Below are 18,096 nucleotides of genomic sequence, written 5' to 3'. Positions count from 1 at the left end.
TTGTCTTGAAATGGATGTATAGTTATTTCTTAGTTGTACCATTTTTCTATTCTGCTATAGATAAGTATAGGTATTTTTTCCTTTACCTGGTTAAGCCCCTGTAGTTCTTGGTGTCTGTAAAGATTATGTCAAAATCTCTAGGAACAGGACTATAACTCAGCTTTTACACACTCATTGTAGCATAGTGAATGTTAATTTTTGGAATATTTCCATGCTGGTTGGTAAACAGTAACTCAGAAAAGGAGTAAAAGTAGTTAATCATTTAACCAACTGAGTACACTGAGGAATCATTCGCTGGTTTGTACACTGAAGTTGGCTAACTGTACATTTACTATTACTTATTTCAGATATTGGAATCTTCAGTGATTTCGTAAGCCCTTGGGTGGGAGAGGGATCTGGACCATTCTGGGGAAGACTTCCTCTGTTCATCCTCCAAAGAAATGCTTCATCCTGCGTAAAGGGAGAAGACACAACTAAGCTCTGGTAGCAACTGGGGAAGATTGGAAGGGAGTATATGAGGAGACAGGGGTGCTTGGAAACAGCTGTTTTAGTTACATTTTATTTGACAAACTTGGAGGGTGGCCTGGTGTGTGCACTGACTAGGTGTGAGGAGAGGGATAACCGAGAGGAGAGGAGTGTGTTCTCAAAGTAATAGCACAGCTCTAGCTTAGTCTCTCCTCCCTCCTCCCCCAGCTCCTCTTTCACATGGCTGGACTCCAAGCAGGAGTGTCACTTTCGTCCATCCTCTCCACCTCCACAAGTTGGGATATAACCTTACACGCAGAAGCCCTGGGAGGCTTGTGCATTGTATGCTGCTTCTCCTTATTTTCCCCTCTGCCTTTATTCTGTATCAGACCAGCAGCCAACCAATAAGCGGTGGTTTCCTGGTGGGCCACCATGGAGGACACACTGGATGTGGAATAAGACAAACATGAAATGCTACCAGTTCTGGCAACCAAAATTATCAGTCTCTGCCCACTTCCGTTTCTTCTCTCATCTAGCTGCGATCACCTACCACTGGCTCTTGAGCCATAGCCAGCACCCAGGTGGCACTGTCCTGTCTGATGAGGTAAGATGGGGATCAGCTATATTTTTTCAGGTGCTAGATAGTGCATCAGTGCATTAATGACTAGTAATGGAAGGGGGGAAGTCATTATAAGGGATTGCAGTTCTGCGTCATATCACGGGTGTGATCTTCAGCTGGTGATGCTGTAACAAAAAATTACACCTATCTAGTGGTCAGTGGTTGGTTTAGACATGAGTTGGGAATGATGAGTGTAGCTGTTTTATCAAAACAAAAGTTTCATTACTTTTAAAAAGTTTATTTAAAGAATAAAGGATTAATGCTTATTCAACATTTTTTGATTTGTACCTTGATTTATAAATCTATATTAATTTACTTGTTTTGTATATGGCATATATATAGTAGTTTCTCCCAGGTATTAAATGTCTGAAATACATGGTATCATCTGAGACTTGCTTTTTCACTCAGCAGTGTGTGAAGATTGATTTACTCATGCAGAGTTCATAGTTTATTTTACTGGGTACGGCACTCTGGTTATATGAGTGTATACAGTTTATTCATTTTCCTCTTGATGGGCACTGGGCTAATTCCTGAGCTTTGCTAGTATAAATAGTGCTGCTCTGCCTATCTGTCCATGTTCACCAATAGAAGAGTTTCTTGAACTGTACCTGGGCGTGGAACTGCTAGGCTGTGGATTATTTTTACTTTTTGTTAGGAGATAATGCCACATTTTCCTAAGTGACTAGTATTTTTGTACTTTTAGGTTCAACACTTGAGGCAAACATTTTAATTTGTATCACTTCAGTGGATGGACAATAACATTTCATGGTAGTCTTCATTTGCTTTTCCTTGGTTATTGATAAAGTTGAGTATCTTTTCATGTTTACTGTTTGGTTCCACTTCTGTGGAAAGACTTACCTTTTGCCCGGTTTTTTCTTTGGTTGATTCTTTGGAAAAGTGTTAGTCCTTCTTGCTGTCTTACTGTGGCTCATTTCTCAGGAATTTGCAGTCTAGGTGTCGGCCAGGGCTGCAGTCCTCTCAAGGTCTGGCTGGGGCTGGAGTCAGTCCACTTCCAAGATCTTTCACGATTGTTGGCTGGTGCATCCTTTGCCATGTTGACCTCATCAGGTTGCTCACTGCCTGGCTTCTTGCTTTCCCCAGAGTGATTCACAAGAGAAAGCTCTTGAGAGGGACAGTGCAGTTACTTTATGACCTAGTCTCAGTTTGACTACCATTAGGGGAGCCCTGTGTACTTGGTGGTACAGACACCAAGTGGTACATGTGCCTGGGGATGTGAGCTCCAGGCGACAGACAAGGGACCACCTGGGGTTTGTGTGCCATGGCGACCTTTGTCAGTTTTTTTGTTGCTAATAACGCTCAGTTCTTTGCATTTTTCTATTCTATATCATTTAGTGAAAGAAAAGGATTTAAGGTAGAGTGATCCTTTTTTTGTATTTAACCCTTTCTTTTGGCCTAGTTTAAGGAATTCTTAAGTCAAAGAAAAGGATATTCTGTTTTCTCCTAAAAAATACAATTTTCTTTTCACATTTCACATGTAGGTTCTTCTTTGTGCTGGTGCAAGATAAGAGGTGAGGAACCATTCCCCTCCTCCTTTCATTTGCTTAAGCAATTGTTCAGAAATTTATTTATGAAGTCATTTTTTCCCTCACTGACTGGCAGTATTATTTCTGACATGTATCATATTTCTAATGATAAGCTTCTTCATCACCATAGCTTAAAAATGAAGTTTGTATCTGGTAGAATGTATTCCCACATCTCAGAGCTCCATTTTGTTTTCCTAGAATGGTCTAAACTATTCCTAGCCATAAGCTTTAGGAGAAACTTGACAAGTTAACTTGAAAAAGCATGTTGGATTTTAACTGGGATTGAATTGAGACTGTAGGTCAATTTAAAAACTTTTGCCTCTGGTAGAATTTAAAAATTTAGAACATAGTGCTTTTGCTCATTTTCCTTAGTTTTTCAGGTTTTTAAAATATCTTCAAGTTAGAAATATTCTTAGATACAATCTATTTGTTTTAATAACTTATTTTAAAATAATCCTTAAGAAAAATGCGTAAGTGTATAGTTTAAGATACTAGAAAGTCAACACCTGAGTCAGTAAATAAAGCATACTAGCACCCCAGAAGCCTGCAAACAAATTACTCCTTGCTCCCTTTTGTAATTACCTGACCTTTCTTTAGTTTTTTTTTGTCTTAATGCTTCATCTGTGTCTTGTCAACAGTACAAAGTTGCTTTAAATCTTGATGACCATCTCTCACGTTATCTGTTTACATTTATTATTGTTACTGAGAAGTTTGGATTTCTTTGTGCATTTTTGTACCTATTATTTTGTAATAGGTACATGTAATTTTTGTTTTCTCCCACTAGTTTGAAATTTTGACTATTGTAATAGTCACCCTTAACATTTTACATACTCAAAAGCTAATTGTTACTTTATCACGACTTTAGTAAGGGATCCACTAGAGTTAGTGTGGTCACATAAGACATTCCAGATTTGTACTGTTTTGTTGTTTTAACCTTTGCAGACACTGATATACCTGTGAGCTTACCAGTTCCGCTTAAGCAACCCAAGACCTTTTTTTTTTTGTTAATTTTTAAAAAAGATTTATTTATTCATAAAGAACTGGGGTACAGGCAGGGGTGGTGAGAGGATTCACCAGAGACAAAGTGGGGAGCAGTGGGTGAGACAGGAGAGGACTACTGCACCATGTGGGTCACCTCAAGGCCGGGAATCAAACTCACATTAAAGCAGCTGCGACTAGCTTGCTCTGCTGTGTCCTAACCCATTACACCACCAGGAGGGCCCCAAGACCTGTGAATTTTTTCCCCACTTCCCTTCTGGAGCTCTGATGACATGCACTAGGTCATTCTATTTTAGTTCTTTTATCTTAATTACTTGTATCTTCCTTTCCTGTATGTGCTGTACCCTGACACTGTTTTCAGATGTATCTTCCAGGTCATTATAAAACTTCAGTTGTTAATTTTCTATTAATGCCCATTGAGTTTTAGTCTCATACTTGTGAAGAATCTTAGTTTCTGTTAAAATCTGGCCATTTTTAATACTAACTTCCTATTCAAATTAATTTTCTCTTCACACACCAAAGTATAATTGCTTCAAAAAAAGATCATTCTAGCATCTGAAGGTTTTGGGGTTCTAAATATTTCATCAGAATTTTACTCAAGATGTGGTGTTTCTACTTGTGCTGGATAATGATCGTGTGTGTGTGCATACATACATACATACATTAATTAGTGGGAATACTGGATGCTTTCCTGCAGAGAGCAACCCTCTTCTTACAGTCATCATGAAACTACAGGTCTGTTTCCTGGTAACCACACTTTGCTGGTTGGTTGTCTTTCCCCCCAGCCTATTATCAGGAATCCTTTAAGGATCCTTACGGTATTTTATGTTTAGCTTCCCAAGACACTCAGCTCATGTCAGGTATTTTCCTCTAGAGCCATCTATGCTTTTAAGTTCTCTTGAAGAGTTGATTTAAATTCGCTATTCCTTTTGGAGAGTCAGGTGGCCAGGTGAGTATTGTTCCTTGGAGATTGCCCTTTCATTCTGTTATTGCTTATTCTTTAAATGGTATGCTTGTTATTAAAATTCTATTCAGGGTTTAGTGTAACTATGCCTTTTATGAGAAGTCAAAAATAAGTGTGATGGCCCTTTCATTTTAAAAAATGGGAGTGGCCATGGGATTCTAGCCATGTTAACAGAGTTCAGGAACAGAAACTTGCTTCCATGTATTAAACAGGCCAGTGACAGTAGTTTTATTTTGAAGTCTTGTGATGCAAATTTTCTACAACAATTTAAAACAGAAAACGTCACATACTTATCTAGAGGGATAGATAATCAGTTATTTTGAAATATGTGAAATGGTACGTAGAGCACACTAACGTGGGTGCTGGCTGTGCAGCACACGCGACTGAGTTAGCGTGATCACAATCCAGCTTCTAGTAGCATCACAGCTTGAGTTTGAACATCAGTCTTGGGAGCCAGCTCACCTTGTATCACTAGTCACTTGGTCTCCTAAACAAGAAACCTTAAATTTTCCACACCACTCTCATGGATGTTAGCTCAAAATGAGGACATAGTGGCTCGGGAAGAGAGGTAGGCAGCGGAGTTACGGTACAACTATTCCATTCAGTTGTTTAATATTAAAGAGCCTGGATGCCTTTGTTTCACAAAAAGATGTATTTTCATAAACTATTTACATTCTCACACATTTAACGAGTATCATACAACTGATACCTTTTGAAATGTTTCATGCTTTTAAAATTTACATTTATCTGACAGAATTAAAAACTAAAGTGGTTAAATACCTCACTAATAGAAAGCAACCAAGGTATCTAGGTCTCTTAAATTTGCTGATCAGCCTTTGCAGGTTACCTTAATAAATTATCTTCATTTAAAAATCAGTAGTAATTTTAACAACTTAAATAAGTGTGCTGTGTGCAATTTACATGTTTAATATCCTGTGGATACTAAAAAGCTTGTATGTTGTCATATTTGCACATTATTACATCTTTAAATGATAAGCTTTCCCGGAGAAGCTTGAAGTAGTATCCTAAGGTTCTCTGGAGATTGATCAAAGCTCTGCCTGTTTCACAGGCAGAGGTTCCAATTTACGTGAGAGGGCAGTTAGAATCTGGTTGAATTTCTCGTATCGCTCTGCCTGATTGACTTGTGCACCTTTGCTGCCCCATAACAATCGCATTTGAAATTCAGTCTTGAAGATTTCGCTCATTTCTTCATCTGGTTGAAAACCTAATCAAAATAAAACAAAACATCAACTTCAGTTATCTCTAAAACTTGACTTCCCCGCCAAAGGAATAGGAACTCAGTAAAATGTGCATTTTTGAGTAAAATTCATATGTGCGAGCTGTTGGCTGTATGTAGTGCTGTAGGAATGAGTACCTTGTGTCTGTTTACAGCTTTATTCATGTATCATTTACATGTCATGAGTCACCTGCTTTAACTGCACAATTTGATTTATAATAGTTTAGTTAGCTCTTTAGTCATTCCTTCTTCTACCCCAGATGCCAGCCAGGAGCTGACCTATTGTCACTGGTCTTATTTGGAAATAAGACATAAGTGGAAACATGGACTTTATAATGTCTAACTTCTTCTCTTAGGATGATGTTTTTGAGATTATTCCATATTGTGTGTTAGCAATGTCGTTTTTATTGCTGAGTAGTACTTAGATACAGGCACAGTCCACATTTTGTTTATCTACGTTCACCAAGTGAGCAGTAGATTGTTTCCGGTTTCTGGCTGTTGCTAATATTTGTGGATAATTCAATGAACTAACATGTGTAGTACCTTTTAATATTTTTACCAGCAACATGATTCTAGTTTTTCCACGAGCTGCTCACTTCTTAGTAATATTTCTCATGTGTAGTGAAATAATGACAATAGCATCTATTGTACATTACACATCTGAGATTGATTTATTCTTTAACTAGGCTGGTACCTTCTCCCTACCTTCCAGCAGCGACTACTCCTGTATTCGTGAGTTCTGTTTCATTCTGCATGTAAGAAAGGTCATACTGTATATCTGACTGACTTTAGCATAACATCCTCAGGTCCACCTATGTTGTCATAAATGGCAGAACTTTCATTATTTTTACTGTTAGAGTATCCCTCACTGTCCACATGTAGAGTCTATACAGCACTATCTGCAATCACGTATCTATGCATGTATACATCTTTTAGTCAGATTGGTGGATACTTAGGATTATTTCAGGCTTTTTAAATACTGCTGTAACAAATGTTGAGGTGTGTTTATCTTTTCAGGTTAGTATATTTTTACTTTCTTTAGGTAATGACCCAGGAGTAGAATCACTAGACCACAGGGTAGTTCTAATGATCTACCTGCATGGCATCCTTGCAAAATGTCTATATTCACATTTTCAGTCCTTTTCCCAAGTAAATTTTTATTGAAGTAATCCATTATTTTTCAATTGAATTGCTTGTTTGTTTTGTAGAACTTTTTTGCTTCTGTTGTATTTGGGGTCTGGTCAGATCCCCCCCCCCAAAAAAATTACCATAATAAATGTCAAGCAATGTACTGTGTTTTCTTCTAGGAATTTTGTGATTTGATTTATATCTCTAATCCACTTGAAGTTCACTTTTGTGTGTGGTATAATATAGTGGCCAAGTTCCATTAGTTTTGCATGTGGCTCTCTAGTGCTTTTCCAGAACCATTTCCTTAAGAGATTATCTTTTCCCAACTGTATGTATATACTCTTGTCAACTAATGTATATTGTCTGTTTGTGGGAAGGGGGCAGAACCAGCTTAGAAAAGCTGCTCTTACCTTCCAGGATCCTCTCTGCATTCTTCTGGTAGCTCTCTGCAATCTGTGCCATTTGGCGGGCTGTCGTCAGATGGTTCAGCGCAATCTCACAGCTTTCCTCATTTTTTTCCCACATGTCAGTTACTTCAAGAGTGACAGACTGGTGCTCCATTAATGTCACAAGAGGTATCAGCAGTGGAACTGATACATTGTTAGGGGGAACACAGGTAGACTCTGAAAGTAAGGGGTAAAGTTCTTAAGCATGGAACGAGAGGACTGGTAACCCACATTCTGTTTTAGCCAACACCGCCCCCCACCTCAGGTGCCCACAGCCCCGCACCTCTTCCCTCACGCAGCAGTTTGCTGAAGGGCTTCAGCTGCTTCTCGTACAGGATGGCAGTCTGCGTGTACTGGTGCCGCAGAGCAGTCCACGTTTTCTCTAACCTTGTGATCTGGAAGAAAGAAAGGTATTTGTTAAATTTCCTTTTTGATTATTATACTTTGGAATAGGTGATAGAGACACCTGGTTAAGAAAAGTCAAAGTAGTTGAAAGAATCGTAGTGAAAGAGCCAATTCCCCACAACTTTTTGAATAAATGTATATTATACATCATCTTCTGTTTGAATACATGGAACTGCAGATTTTGTTAAATTTCAGCCTAATCCATTTCAAGGATAAACAGAGTTAAGTCTATAGATAAGAATTTTAAACATTTTTCTCAAACACCCACATGTGTGAAAATATCTGGAGGGTAAGTTTCCTTGAGTAGAACTACTAGACTGGAGTTACATGTATTTTAAATTGTTACAATTGTTACCAACTGTCCTTCAAGTTAGTCCTGATGTCAAGCATTAAATGCTCAGGACTGAGACATGATTACCTAGGCCGTGTGACACCAGCACTCATTCCTTCAGATCTCTTTTGGGACAGCTGATGCCAAGCCTCTGCCCTAAGGGAAATGCTATTTAGAACTATCAAGTCAAGTATGTGACTACACAAAGCAAAGGGCCCTAAGGGTTGGTGCCATGCCTGTGTTAGATGCTGTGGCCTCCTTTAAAGGTAAGAAAACGAATTTGCCCAAGGTTTCACAGCTTCTAAGGGGTGAAGCTGAGGTGCCTTTCCTTGGCCTGCAAGAAGAGCTCCCTGGGTGTTGCTCTTCCTGGGGCTACTCACCATGCTCCCACTTCTCAGTGCCTCCTTTTTTTCCTCTTCCTTAAGGGCTGTCTTTCCAAAAGAAGCCCTTATCTCTAGCCCCGTGTTTTTGGATGCTCTCAACACTAGCAGCTGAGAAGAAAATGCAGCATCTGTGACTGGTACAAGGGTAGGTTTGGACAATGATGTGGAAATGTGACTCTCCATTTGTCCTAGTCCGCGCCTTACTCCCCCAGCATGCCTTGGCCACAGCTGGGGGGAGCAGAGGCCTCCGATGGCCTGTAAGGGGCTTTGGGAAAAACCCCTAGTCTGAGTTTGATGTCAGGACAGCCACATGATTCCACGAACTGCCCCTGATGACTTCCTTGGAAGCTCTAAGCCGGAGGGCCTACTGGTTTAGCCCTCCAAGTTAGTTTTGATAAGTGGAACTGACTAAGCAAAGTTGAAACCTGAATGATTACAGATGTAAAGTATCTGATGCTATACTACCAAGATTCCACTGCACCTGAAAAATTTCTAAAGGTTTATAAAATTGTACTCTCGCCACCCCCAAAATTGTCTAATGAAGGTGCTTGTTGCACTTTGTTTTTAAAGCAACCCTGCTGTGACACAGGGAAGTGATGTCCCTAACATGCTCTGATTTGCAGGACATGTAATTGGGCCCCTCTTTGCAGTGGCATTGGGGTGTCATCACCAGGATTTCGGAGACCAGCTGAGGCTGGGAAACCACCAAGCTAAATGACCACTGGCTTTGATGGGACCCTTGCAGGTGTTTAATAGCCTACTCTAGGCCCTCCCAGCAAAACAGAAGTGGGAAAGCAACTTGGCTCTACAAGGCCCTCTGACTCCACATACAGATTCTCAGGTTTGACAATCATCCTAAAAACAGCTCATCAAAGCAGATAAACTCCAAGCGCCCATTTCAGAAACTAATGGCAGATAGGCGAAGTTTTTTTTAACAGGAGTCTGATGACTTGGGGTGCACACCCTCAAATTACGAGTCTAGGAACTCTCAATCTCCCTAAACGCCTCAGTGTCCCACTCATTACTCCTGCTCACAAGCCCTGTGACCCCACTGGAAGCAGCACCCCCTTTCATGAGAAGTTGTCAGGCCAAGTGGTTCTTAACTTGTGCATCCAAAAGGAAGTGTGGGCTATCACTGATTAGGCACTTTTAAAAACAGTTCAAGTACTTAGGACATTCCTCTTGGTTGCCTCCTAATCAAAGCAGCTTTTACTGAAAGTCTGATTTGGTAGGATGGGCTTAGGGAGCACTTTGGGGAGCACAAGACTGCTCAATGCAAGTCAGAATTTACCTGTGGCATCTCCAGAGCTTTCATGAACGCCGAGAAGGAATACAGGTCCCCCATGGAGTCTTTCAGTTCCACCGCCACCTGGATGATCCTGTCGAGGGTGGCAGCCCGTTCCTCCAAAGTGCCCGTGCAGCCCAGAATGTCCACCGCAATGCCGATGGCCATCGTGTGGTGTCTGAGGGGAAGGACAGTGGTGGTCAGATCAAGAGCCAACAGGACAAGGAGGAAACGAAACCAAACCAGCCAGGGAAGAACTGCGTTCGCTCCCCTTGCTACTGCCCTGAAACCTGCTGCACAGACCATCTTACCTAGACCAAATGCACCCCCACAGGGCCAACTGTGCAGAACTGAGGGGGCCAGGCGTCCCAGGAAAGGTCCCTCCTGAATGAAACAACTCAGAAGCACACGCACCTTACACCTATGTGAGCGGTCCAAGAACACCAGGCCCCCCCCAAAGCATGCACACTGGGACCCCAGGTCACCGCCACAGAGCCCCTTGCACTGGGGACTGCACAGAACAGGAAAATGAGAGAATATGCTGGATCCAGGAAGATGACATGGCTGTCCAAACGAAGGAATGAGAGGCATGAGACACGGACAAAGAATGAACAGCTGACCAGGCATGACTTCCGTAAGGCGAGATAGACCCTAAGAAAATCGCAAACTTCTATTTGCCAACAACCCTGCTTTTTCTGATCCTGAACTATACCGTCAACCTTACAGCCCCAGCACAGGAAGTAGAGCACTCTCCTCTCCACGACCATGGGACTAATGTCAACAGGGCCGCCCAGCAGTCTTGATGCAGGCAGCACAAACTGCAGACCTTTCCTTCCATCAGTAAATCAGGACCGGGAGGTGCCTGAATTGCCTCAGTTAAATTTCTTTCAGCCCAGGTGAGGAGGTAAAACTTGAGTCATAGCTGTGGCCATTAAAATACAACATGCAATGCACCAGGGCCACCTTCCCCTGGAAGGTCACGGTTTAAGGCTGCTGCTCCAGGTCCTGCTCTTCCTACCCACGTGTGTGGGTCTCGCTCACGCTCCATGAGCCGAGGGAAGCAGTGCCCGGCCTTACCAGGTTCTGAGGTGCTTTACATTAGCGAGCTCTGCACATCTGTATTTATGGGGCTTACTCACTGTTACCTGCTTGCACCTCCATTTCTTCATCTGTAAAATGTGAACAAGAGTTGTTACAAGGAATACTACTATATTTGTGGGTGCAAAAGTTAAGTGCCTGGTGCTGACAAGCCCCTAGACGCAGCTGCTCTACATCTGCCTCTGTGCCCACCCCCTCTACATTTTAAGCTATTTTATCTGTTTTCTTTTTCTTCTCCATTTACCTGCTTCCTATTTTTTGGTGTTAATGGATTCTAATAGACTTAAATGTTACACTTATTATCTGCTTACTTATGGAATAGTTTTGTTACCCATTTGCTTAGTGTTAATGGTTGAATCAAACATTGTAGGTCTCTAACAGTAAACTAACCTATGTTGTAGGTGACAGGTTCTTTGTTCAATGTGTTTAATGGCCCTTAATAAAAGACAGTTTCTGTACTTTGAGAACTGAACTGGTGTACAGCAACAGTTAAGTGGGTAACAGTTTCCATTTCTTCAACCAGTATTTGCCTGAAATGTGTATATGCAACTAGACACCGGAAGGTCTGCAGCCAAAGCTCCAGGAGCCACTAAGTGTCATAAAGAAGGACCTCCCCGCTCAGGTCTAGGATGGTACCACCGAACTTCAGAATGACTATGTTTAGTAAACCTGGTAATGAAGAAAACCTCTCCTCAGGCTCTAGCAAGAGATCCAATAGTTGATCTTGGGCAGGACACCAGGTAAAGAGCAACAAGCAGGAGAAAGAAATGTAAGCAAGAGAGAAAGTCAGGAAACAGTCTGTAGAGATGCCCAAACTTGCCTACCGCAGCCCAGAACCCAACTTCTAGAACACAAGATCTGGGGAGTCCACAGCAGCAGCCCAGCTCCTCTCCACTGAAACAGTAACCACTGGGCCCAGACCATGAAAGAAGGGAAGTAGACTCTGGAAAAGCCCGACAAGAACATTTGGAAATCAGACCCTAGCTATAACTGCCCAAGTCCTTGAAGCAACAGTCAGTCCAGATCACTGTCTGATGTTCGACTTTGGGCTGCTGGCTGTGGAATGGCTTATGGGGCCCAGGAGCTGCTATGTAGTCAGGGAGAATGGCTGGACCGGCCTCCCCAGGCCATCTAACACTCTACTTTCTAGGGGTTGACATCCTGGGACTGCATTGTCCACTAGCTGCATGTGGCCATCCACACTCAGTCATACTAGAAATTTCTAGCCAGTGGCTGCCATGGTGAGGTAAGAACATTTAAGCCATCACAGAAAGTAGTACACACAGCACTGGGTAGTAGTGGACAACCAAGTCATGTAAAGCCATGGGCAGTCCGTCGGTGTCACAGGACAGTACCCAGAGGAAGGCAATTGCAGAAGGTGGCACGCTGAGCAGGCAGGAGAAGCTAATGAAGATGATGTGGTGAGGAGGCATGTTTGACAGAGACGCGCGAAAAAGCCGTGCTTGCTTCTCAGCCTTGGGCTTGTACCGGGGATGTGGAAGGAGACACTTCCTGGACATTTCTGACTGGACATTTACCCTCAAGGGGAGGAGTAACTTTGGGTTTTAGCTGGAAACTGTTTTCAACTATTCTTTCTCTTCATTGTTCACTAATTATATTAAAATCATTTTCTGTTTAAGATCTTGCGTACCAAGTTTTATCTTGATGCGGTGGATGGCAGAATCTATTTAAGAGTGGGCAGGCTGGGGAGCCCCAGGGTGCCCCTCCTTCTGCACAACAAGATAGTTTTGTTCAAATCACTCGTGAGAAAAAGATGAACTTCTACATTATTAGGAGAATCTAACATTCCTTAAAAACACGCTTCATTAGCAGCCCAAATGCCCAAAAGTAGATGACTGGATTAGAAAGATGTGGTACATATATACAATGGAATATTACTCAGCAACCAAAAAAGAGAAACACATGGCTTTTGCAGCAACTTGGATGGAGCTGGAAAAGATCATGCTTAGTGAGATAAGCCAGAAAGAGAAAGAAAAATACCGGATGGTGTCACTCATAGCAGGAGTATAATGGACCAGGTGAGAAAATAACAAAAATAATGAACAACCATATATACCAGAGACATTTTGCGGGGGTGGAGTGGGGAATGGGATCAAAAACGGGGGGTGGGGGGTGTGAGGAGGGAGGGAAATGCACAGGATTATGGTGATGGGAAACCCGCGGGGATTACAATTGAGATGAAAAAAAATGTACAAAATGATGTAAAAATAAACTTTTGTTAAAAAAAAACCACTTCATTATTGCTGCCTTTATAATTTCTAAACATCCAGTATTCCTGGGTGTGTTTCAACGGAGAGCCAGAGGCCCAGCTTTTCAGGAGAAGAGGGCAGTGGGGAGCTCTCACCCCTGACCCCCATTTGTCTACCCCTCAGTGAAAACACTATTTAGACTCTGATCTGGCCAACCTTTCCCACAAGGCCCCACTTAATTCTAAAGCAACCCAAAGAGGCAGAAGGGCCACATCTGACCGAGGTACTAGGTAACCAGAGGGCATACCGGGCCTGGCTGGCAGGAGCTGCGAGCCTTGCAGCCACCTATCCTCTCCAGATAGGAGCAGGGGCAGGAACGTCACCTTTGTTCCCTGACTTCCTCTAGGCTGTCTCTGTGTACCTCCAGGAATTATTTGAGGACAGTTCCGGGAAAGCTGACTAGGCCACAGAATGCGAATGGGGCAGGGGTTTCCGAGCCACTGCAAAGAGCAGAAAGGGACGGAAATGAGGAGCGGTGCCACTCACCTTTCAATTATGTCCAAGCGCAGCTGGTGGCCGTAGGGCAAGATAATGAGCTCCAGCCCCGAGCTCACGCCCATGTTCTTCCTCATCTCGTCAGAGACTTCAAGGATCCTGGTGACCTGTCAAGAGCACAACACACGTCGGACTGAAGCACGCCCGGCCTGCGTGGGGAGAGGAGCCCCACAGAGCCGGGACAGCGGGGCACAGCTGTGTGGGTGTCTTTTTGAGCAGCAGCATCTGAAAACAGTTTTTATATATTTGGAGGATTTTCCTATTCATACTGGAATAAAAAAGCCGGGGTTGGGGAGAGAACACCTACATTGCTCTAGAGAGTCTACGAAGTTGGGGTTTCTTTCTGGCCAGAGGGTGCTTTTGTTCTCCGAGGAACTCCTATGCAGCACTGATATCAGCAGGTTGGTGGGTGCAGGGCTGAGGGGCCCCCTAAGCAAAGGAGCAGAACCCCACCCAGCCATGCTGGGCTGCTGGCCTGCCATTCCCGTTCTCACTCAGCAGCAGGGCTGGCTGCTATTATCCCTAATTAGGCCTCTCCTGGATGCAGGACATGCACCATATGTCTGGAAACTATCAGAGCTTGTATGGAGAAAACCGAGGTCTCAAGCACACCCACTGCTGCTAAGAGGCTTTCCTTAAACGACATCTCTGTCCCAATGGGCTCTCCCCACTTCAGTTCTAGCATGTAATTAAGAGTTTATCAGAACCAGGAATTAGTTGGCCATTTATAGTTATTACAAGCTACCTCAACTACGTCAGTGTGTCTCTAAAACTGGGCTACTGAGGCCTCAGCCCTAGCAGAGACAGGCCCAGCTCAGGGCAGGCATGGACAATCCTCGCCTCGACCTGGTGACGCTGCCCTGGACTATAATTATTTCAGGCACATGAACAGAACAGGTATCTTCAAAATAGGCAAAAGAATAATGAGACATCTAGAACTTCAGCTGATATTATTAATATATTAATATATTAAATGAGTGTATGGGAATCCGTTGTCCAGAAGTAGAACTTGTGGGCCTTAGTTTCCCTGCTAAACACAATTGCTAGGTTCATCTTTCTCAAGGACTGTGCCCTTACAAGTCCAAACATCAATCTGAACATACAAGCTATGAATCTTGGACCACACAGAAGGGAAGAATACCAGCCTGCTCTCTGCAAAGATTTACTCCTTGGCCAGGCAAGGCAGCCCACCCCAGATGCACACCCCATCACCTGTGGTCACACATTGCTTATCCAGCCCCCTGCCCTGTCAGAAGCTCCAGACCCAGCTCATCTGTGGGGCATTCCCCAATCCACGCATACTCTATGTGCCGAGATTTGGGGCTAAGCACTGGGATGTGTTCAGAAGCGTCACATTCGGAGTGACCCCTGCTGGAAGAAGCCTCTGTCTACTTCCCTGTAGTGTAAACAAACATGCAGTCCCATGGCCACTTCAGCTGACTTACAGCACAAGGGACCCGGACCAGGCCCTGCAGCTCACAGGCAGGGCAGCAGGATAAACATTTCTGGGCACTTCCTAAGAGCTTGTCTCGACAGGGTAGGCTTCCTCAGCCTTGTCATCATCTAGCTCTGGGGGGTCCCCGCCCCATTGCAGTGACCCCATGTAGCCATGATGAATCCTCACACCAACCTGGGTAGTCGGAATTACCAGCCCCCATTTTGGGGATGGGGGAAGACCCCAGAAGCTGTGTGCTAGCTGTGTGGGCAGTACCCACACAGAGAGCTCTCAGCTCCTAGGCCTCACCTCTAGCCGGGTCCTGGCGGGCCAGGGAGGCTTGGTGAGGCCAGGGCGAGGCTCAGCTGCAGGGCAGAGGGATCTCTCCTTACCCCACTCCAGGCCTGAGCCCTTGGGCAGGGGGCGTTGCAGGACCACCCGGCTGTTCTGGTGGCCTTTCTGGGCGTGGCCCAGGCTGGGTGCTGAGGGTGGGATGCAGCACGCGGGCCCCAGATGCTGCCTGGCATCTGCCTCAGCCTGGGGGGGGTGGGGAGGGGGCTGTCTAGCTGCACTGCATTTGGCGCGGATGACAATAGCCCTTATTTTATTTCCCTTAGAATCCTGGATGTGCCTGCTTTGGTGGCAAAGCCCTAAAGTCAGTGGCTCCAGGAAGCGAATAAGGAAATGGTGGCAGGCGCAGGAGGGAAGACGGCAGACCAGCAGCCTGCCCCGGGCTGGGCCTGCAGAGTCCAGCCAGGCCCGTCTCTAGGTCTCTGCTTTGCTGCCCGGGGTCTAGCCAGTGTCTGTTCCGGGGTATCTGAAGGCAGACAGGTGTGGGGTCTCCCCAGGAAATCCAAATGCAGGGAGAGGGCCAGAACAAGAAAATGGGTAGGTGGCCTGGCCCTCTCGCGGGAAGAGGTTGAGGTCTAGTTCCGTGGCTGCCTCAGTGGTGGATGGTTCCTGCAGAGGGTGCTCGGATACCACCTCCTGGATAGCATCAGCCCACAGGGTCCCAGGCCCCTTTCATGATGCCACAAGGGTTATGGGGGTCCCAGGCCCCTCTCATGATGCCACAGGGGTTGTGGGGTGGGGAGTCAGGTCCCTCTGTGCACCTTCAGTTAACTGAAGCCCTCGCAGGAGAGTCCTCAGAGATGAGAATTCCTGCCGTGATAACTGACCCAGGACATTTATTTAGGAAAATCCAGCCCCTATAAACCCTGAACCTGAATTAGGACTAAACTGATGAACTGAGCAAGCCGGAAATACTGAGCTACAGGCGGGAAAGGGCCGTGAATCTCACTCGGGCCTCACCTGCTGCTTGAACACGGATCAGTCTCTTCTTACTGCGGGGTAGAGTCTACCCCAGCCTTCCACAAATTTAAAAACATCCATCCTGAGGGCCATTTTAGTGATGATCAAATAAATGTGTAACGTGCTGATATGTCATATATAATGAAATGAAATCACCCAGGTCCATTTTTGTCTCGAATTAACCTACTCTTCTTTGGATGTTATCGGCTCTGGCAGAGCTGAGGTCGGGGAGGATTCTGAAATCAGCCCCAGGCAGGAGTCGTCTGCCAGGGAGACACCAGCAGGGATGGGGTGTACAGGGGTACAGCCCCAGGCAGCTGCCTGCGGCCCACTGTCCAGGTGCATTTTACAAGCTCCTGCCTGAGCAAAGGTTGCCCTGACCGGCGGGTCCCACCCCTTAAATAAACCTGTACCCAGGTTATCTCCAGGCATCTGCGATACTGCTCGCGAGGGTGAGGCGGAGCAGGGCCAGGCAGAAACCCTTTCCAAACGCTCGGAGCCAGAACGAAACCCACTCCCTGGGCACTGACCTTGCAGTCCATGTTCAGGATGTGCTGGGCGATGACCCTGGGGGGGCTGCTGGTGAAGAGCTCTTTGGCGCGTTTCAGCAGCACCGTTTCCAAGGGCTTGTTCTCGGGGGGCAGGAGCTTCGACTTGAAGTCATTGGGCCGGAAGGAGGAGGCCGTCTCCAGGAGGGGCGTCACAAACTTGCCTGTGTCCTCTTGACCCTTGTCCACCTGTGAGGCCGGTGGCCCCCAAGGCCTTGGGCCATCATCGTCATCAAGTATCAAGTAGTTGACGCCTGAGTTCCGGGGAGCCGTTGCCCCCCCATTCTGCTTGGCTGTTAGCAGCTCCACGTAGCTGTCCTGGGAGGCGAAGGGCGGCCGGGCTCCCCGGTCGCAGCCCCCGGTAAAGGATGGGCTGAGTTCACAGTAGTTGGCCTCGGAGTGGAGCCAGGGGGACGGAGACGGGGGGACCTTGAGGAAGGGTGCCTTGCAGGGCTTGGGGGGCGGCTTGGGGCACAGCTGACTGTCGGAGCCCCTCAGTGCCTCCCCTGCCCTCGTGTCCCCCGACACCCTCCGGACCACTGCCGGGCTCAGCGTGGGCTCACTGCCCGTCCTGAAAACGGGCGAGTTTGGGCAGGGGCTGGTGTCCACTCCGGGAGACTGAGGGGGGGGCTTGCAGCCTGCGGAAGATAAGCGAGAGTCAGAAAACTCGAGAACTCGAAAATCAAACCAGTGCAGCATTTGGCCCTGGGCTCCTGCCCTTGGGTTTCTATTTCTCTCGGAAGCAAACGCCCTCTCCTCGCAAGTCTCGAGTATTTCCAAGGCTGAGGCGGCCCCACCCTACTGGGGGCAATTGCAGATTCCAGAGCCGGCAGACTGCTGGCCTGCGGTTTGTTTTAGGGTCACAGGAAGCTGGTACAGTCAGATCAGGAAAACACCTTGTGCTCGGAGGGCAGTGAGTCATCTGATCTTGCCCCGAGACAGACAAGTCTTTAGCCACCTAACAGGAAGGGCCCCGAGTCACCCATCCCTGTGGCCCCAAGGGGAAGCTTTATACAGGGGGAGGGAAGAAGGTGTAGAGGTATGCGGTTCACAGAGAGGCTTTGTCTCTAGGTTCCCCCACGCACACACCTTCCCCGCTCTCCTGGCTGTGGGGTAACAGAGAGGACCCCGCT

At 45.7% G+C, this 18,096-nt stretch overlaps 1 protein-coding gene across 3 annotated transcripts in view; it reads right to left on the bottom strand.

The window, feature by feature from the left end:
- Positions 1–3,827: 3,827 nt before the first annotated feature.
- Positions 3,828–18,096, bottom strand: part of BCAR3 (breast cancer anti-estrogen resistance 3) — a 104,850-nt gene continuing 90,581 nt past the window's right edge. For all 3 annotated transcript variants that reach the window (XM_004689766.2, XM_004689767.2, XM_012730157.1), the window contains 6 exons: positions 16,946–17,601; positions 13,661–13,776; positions 9,813–9,984; positions 7,686–7,797; positions 7,367–7,579; positions 3,828–5,816 (listed from right to left, as the gene is read on the bottom strand). In XM_004689766.2, the coding sequence (XP_004689823.1) occupies positions 5,638–5,816; positions 7,367–7,579; positions 7,686–7,797; positions 9,813–9,984; positions 13,661–13,776; positions 16,946–17,601 (1,448 nt within the window). In that variant the 3' untranslated portion in view covers positions 3,828–5,637. The remainder of the gene's footprint in view (positions 5,817–7,366; positions 7,580–7,685; positions 7,798–9,812; positions 9,985–13,660; positions 13,777–16,945; positions 17,602–18,096) is intronic.

This window comes from Condylura cristata, unplaced genomic scaffold (assembly GCF_000260355.1).
Source record: "Condylura cristata isolate star-nosed mole 26May11 unplaced genomic scaffold, ConCri1.0 scaffold00026, whole genome shotgun sequence".
NCBI lineage: Eukaryota > Metazoa > Chordata > Mammalia > Eulipotyphla > Talpidae > Condylura > Condylura cristata.
The sequence above is the reverse complement of the archived record's forward strand: the minus strand, read 5'-3'. Positions and strand labels throughout refer to the sequence as shown.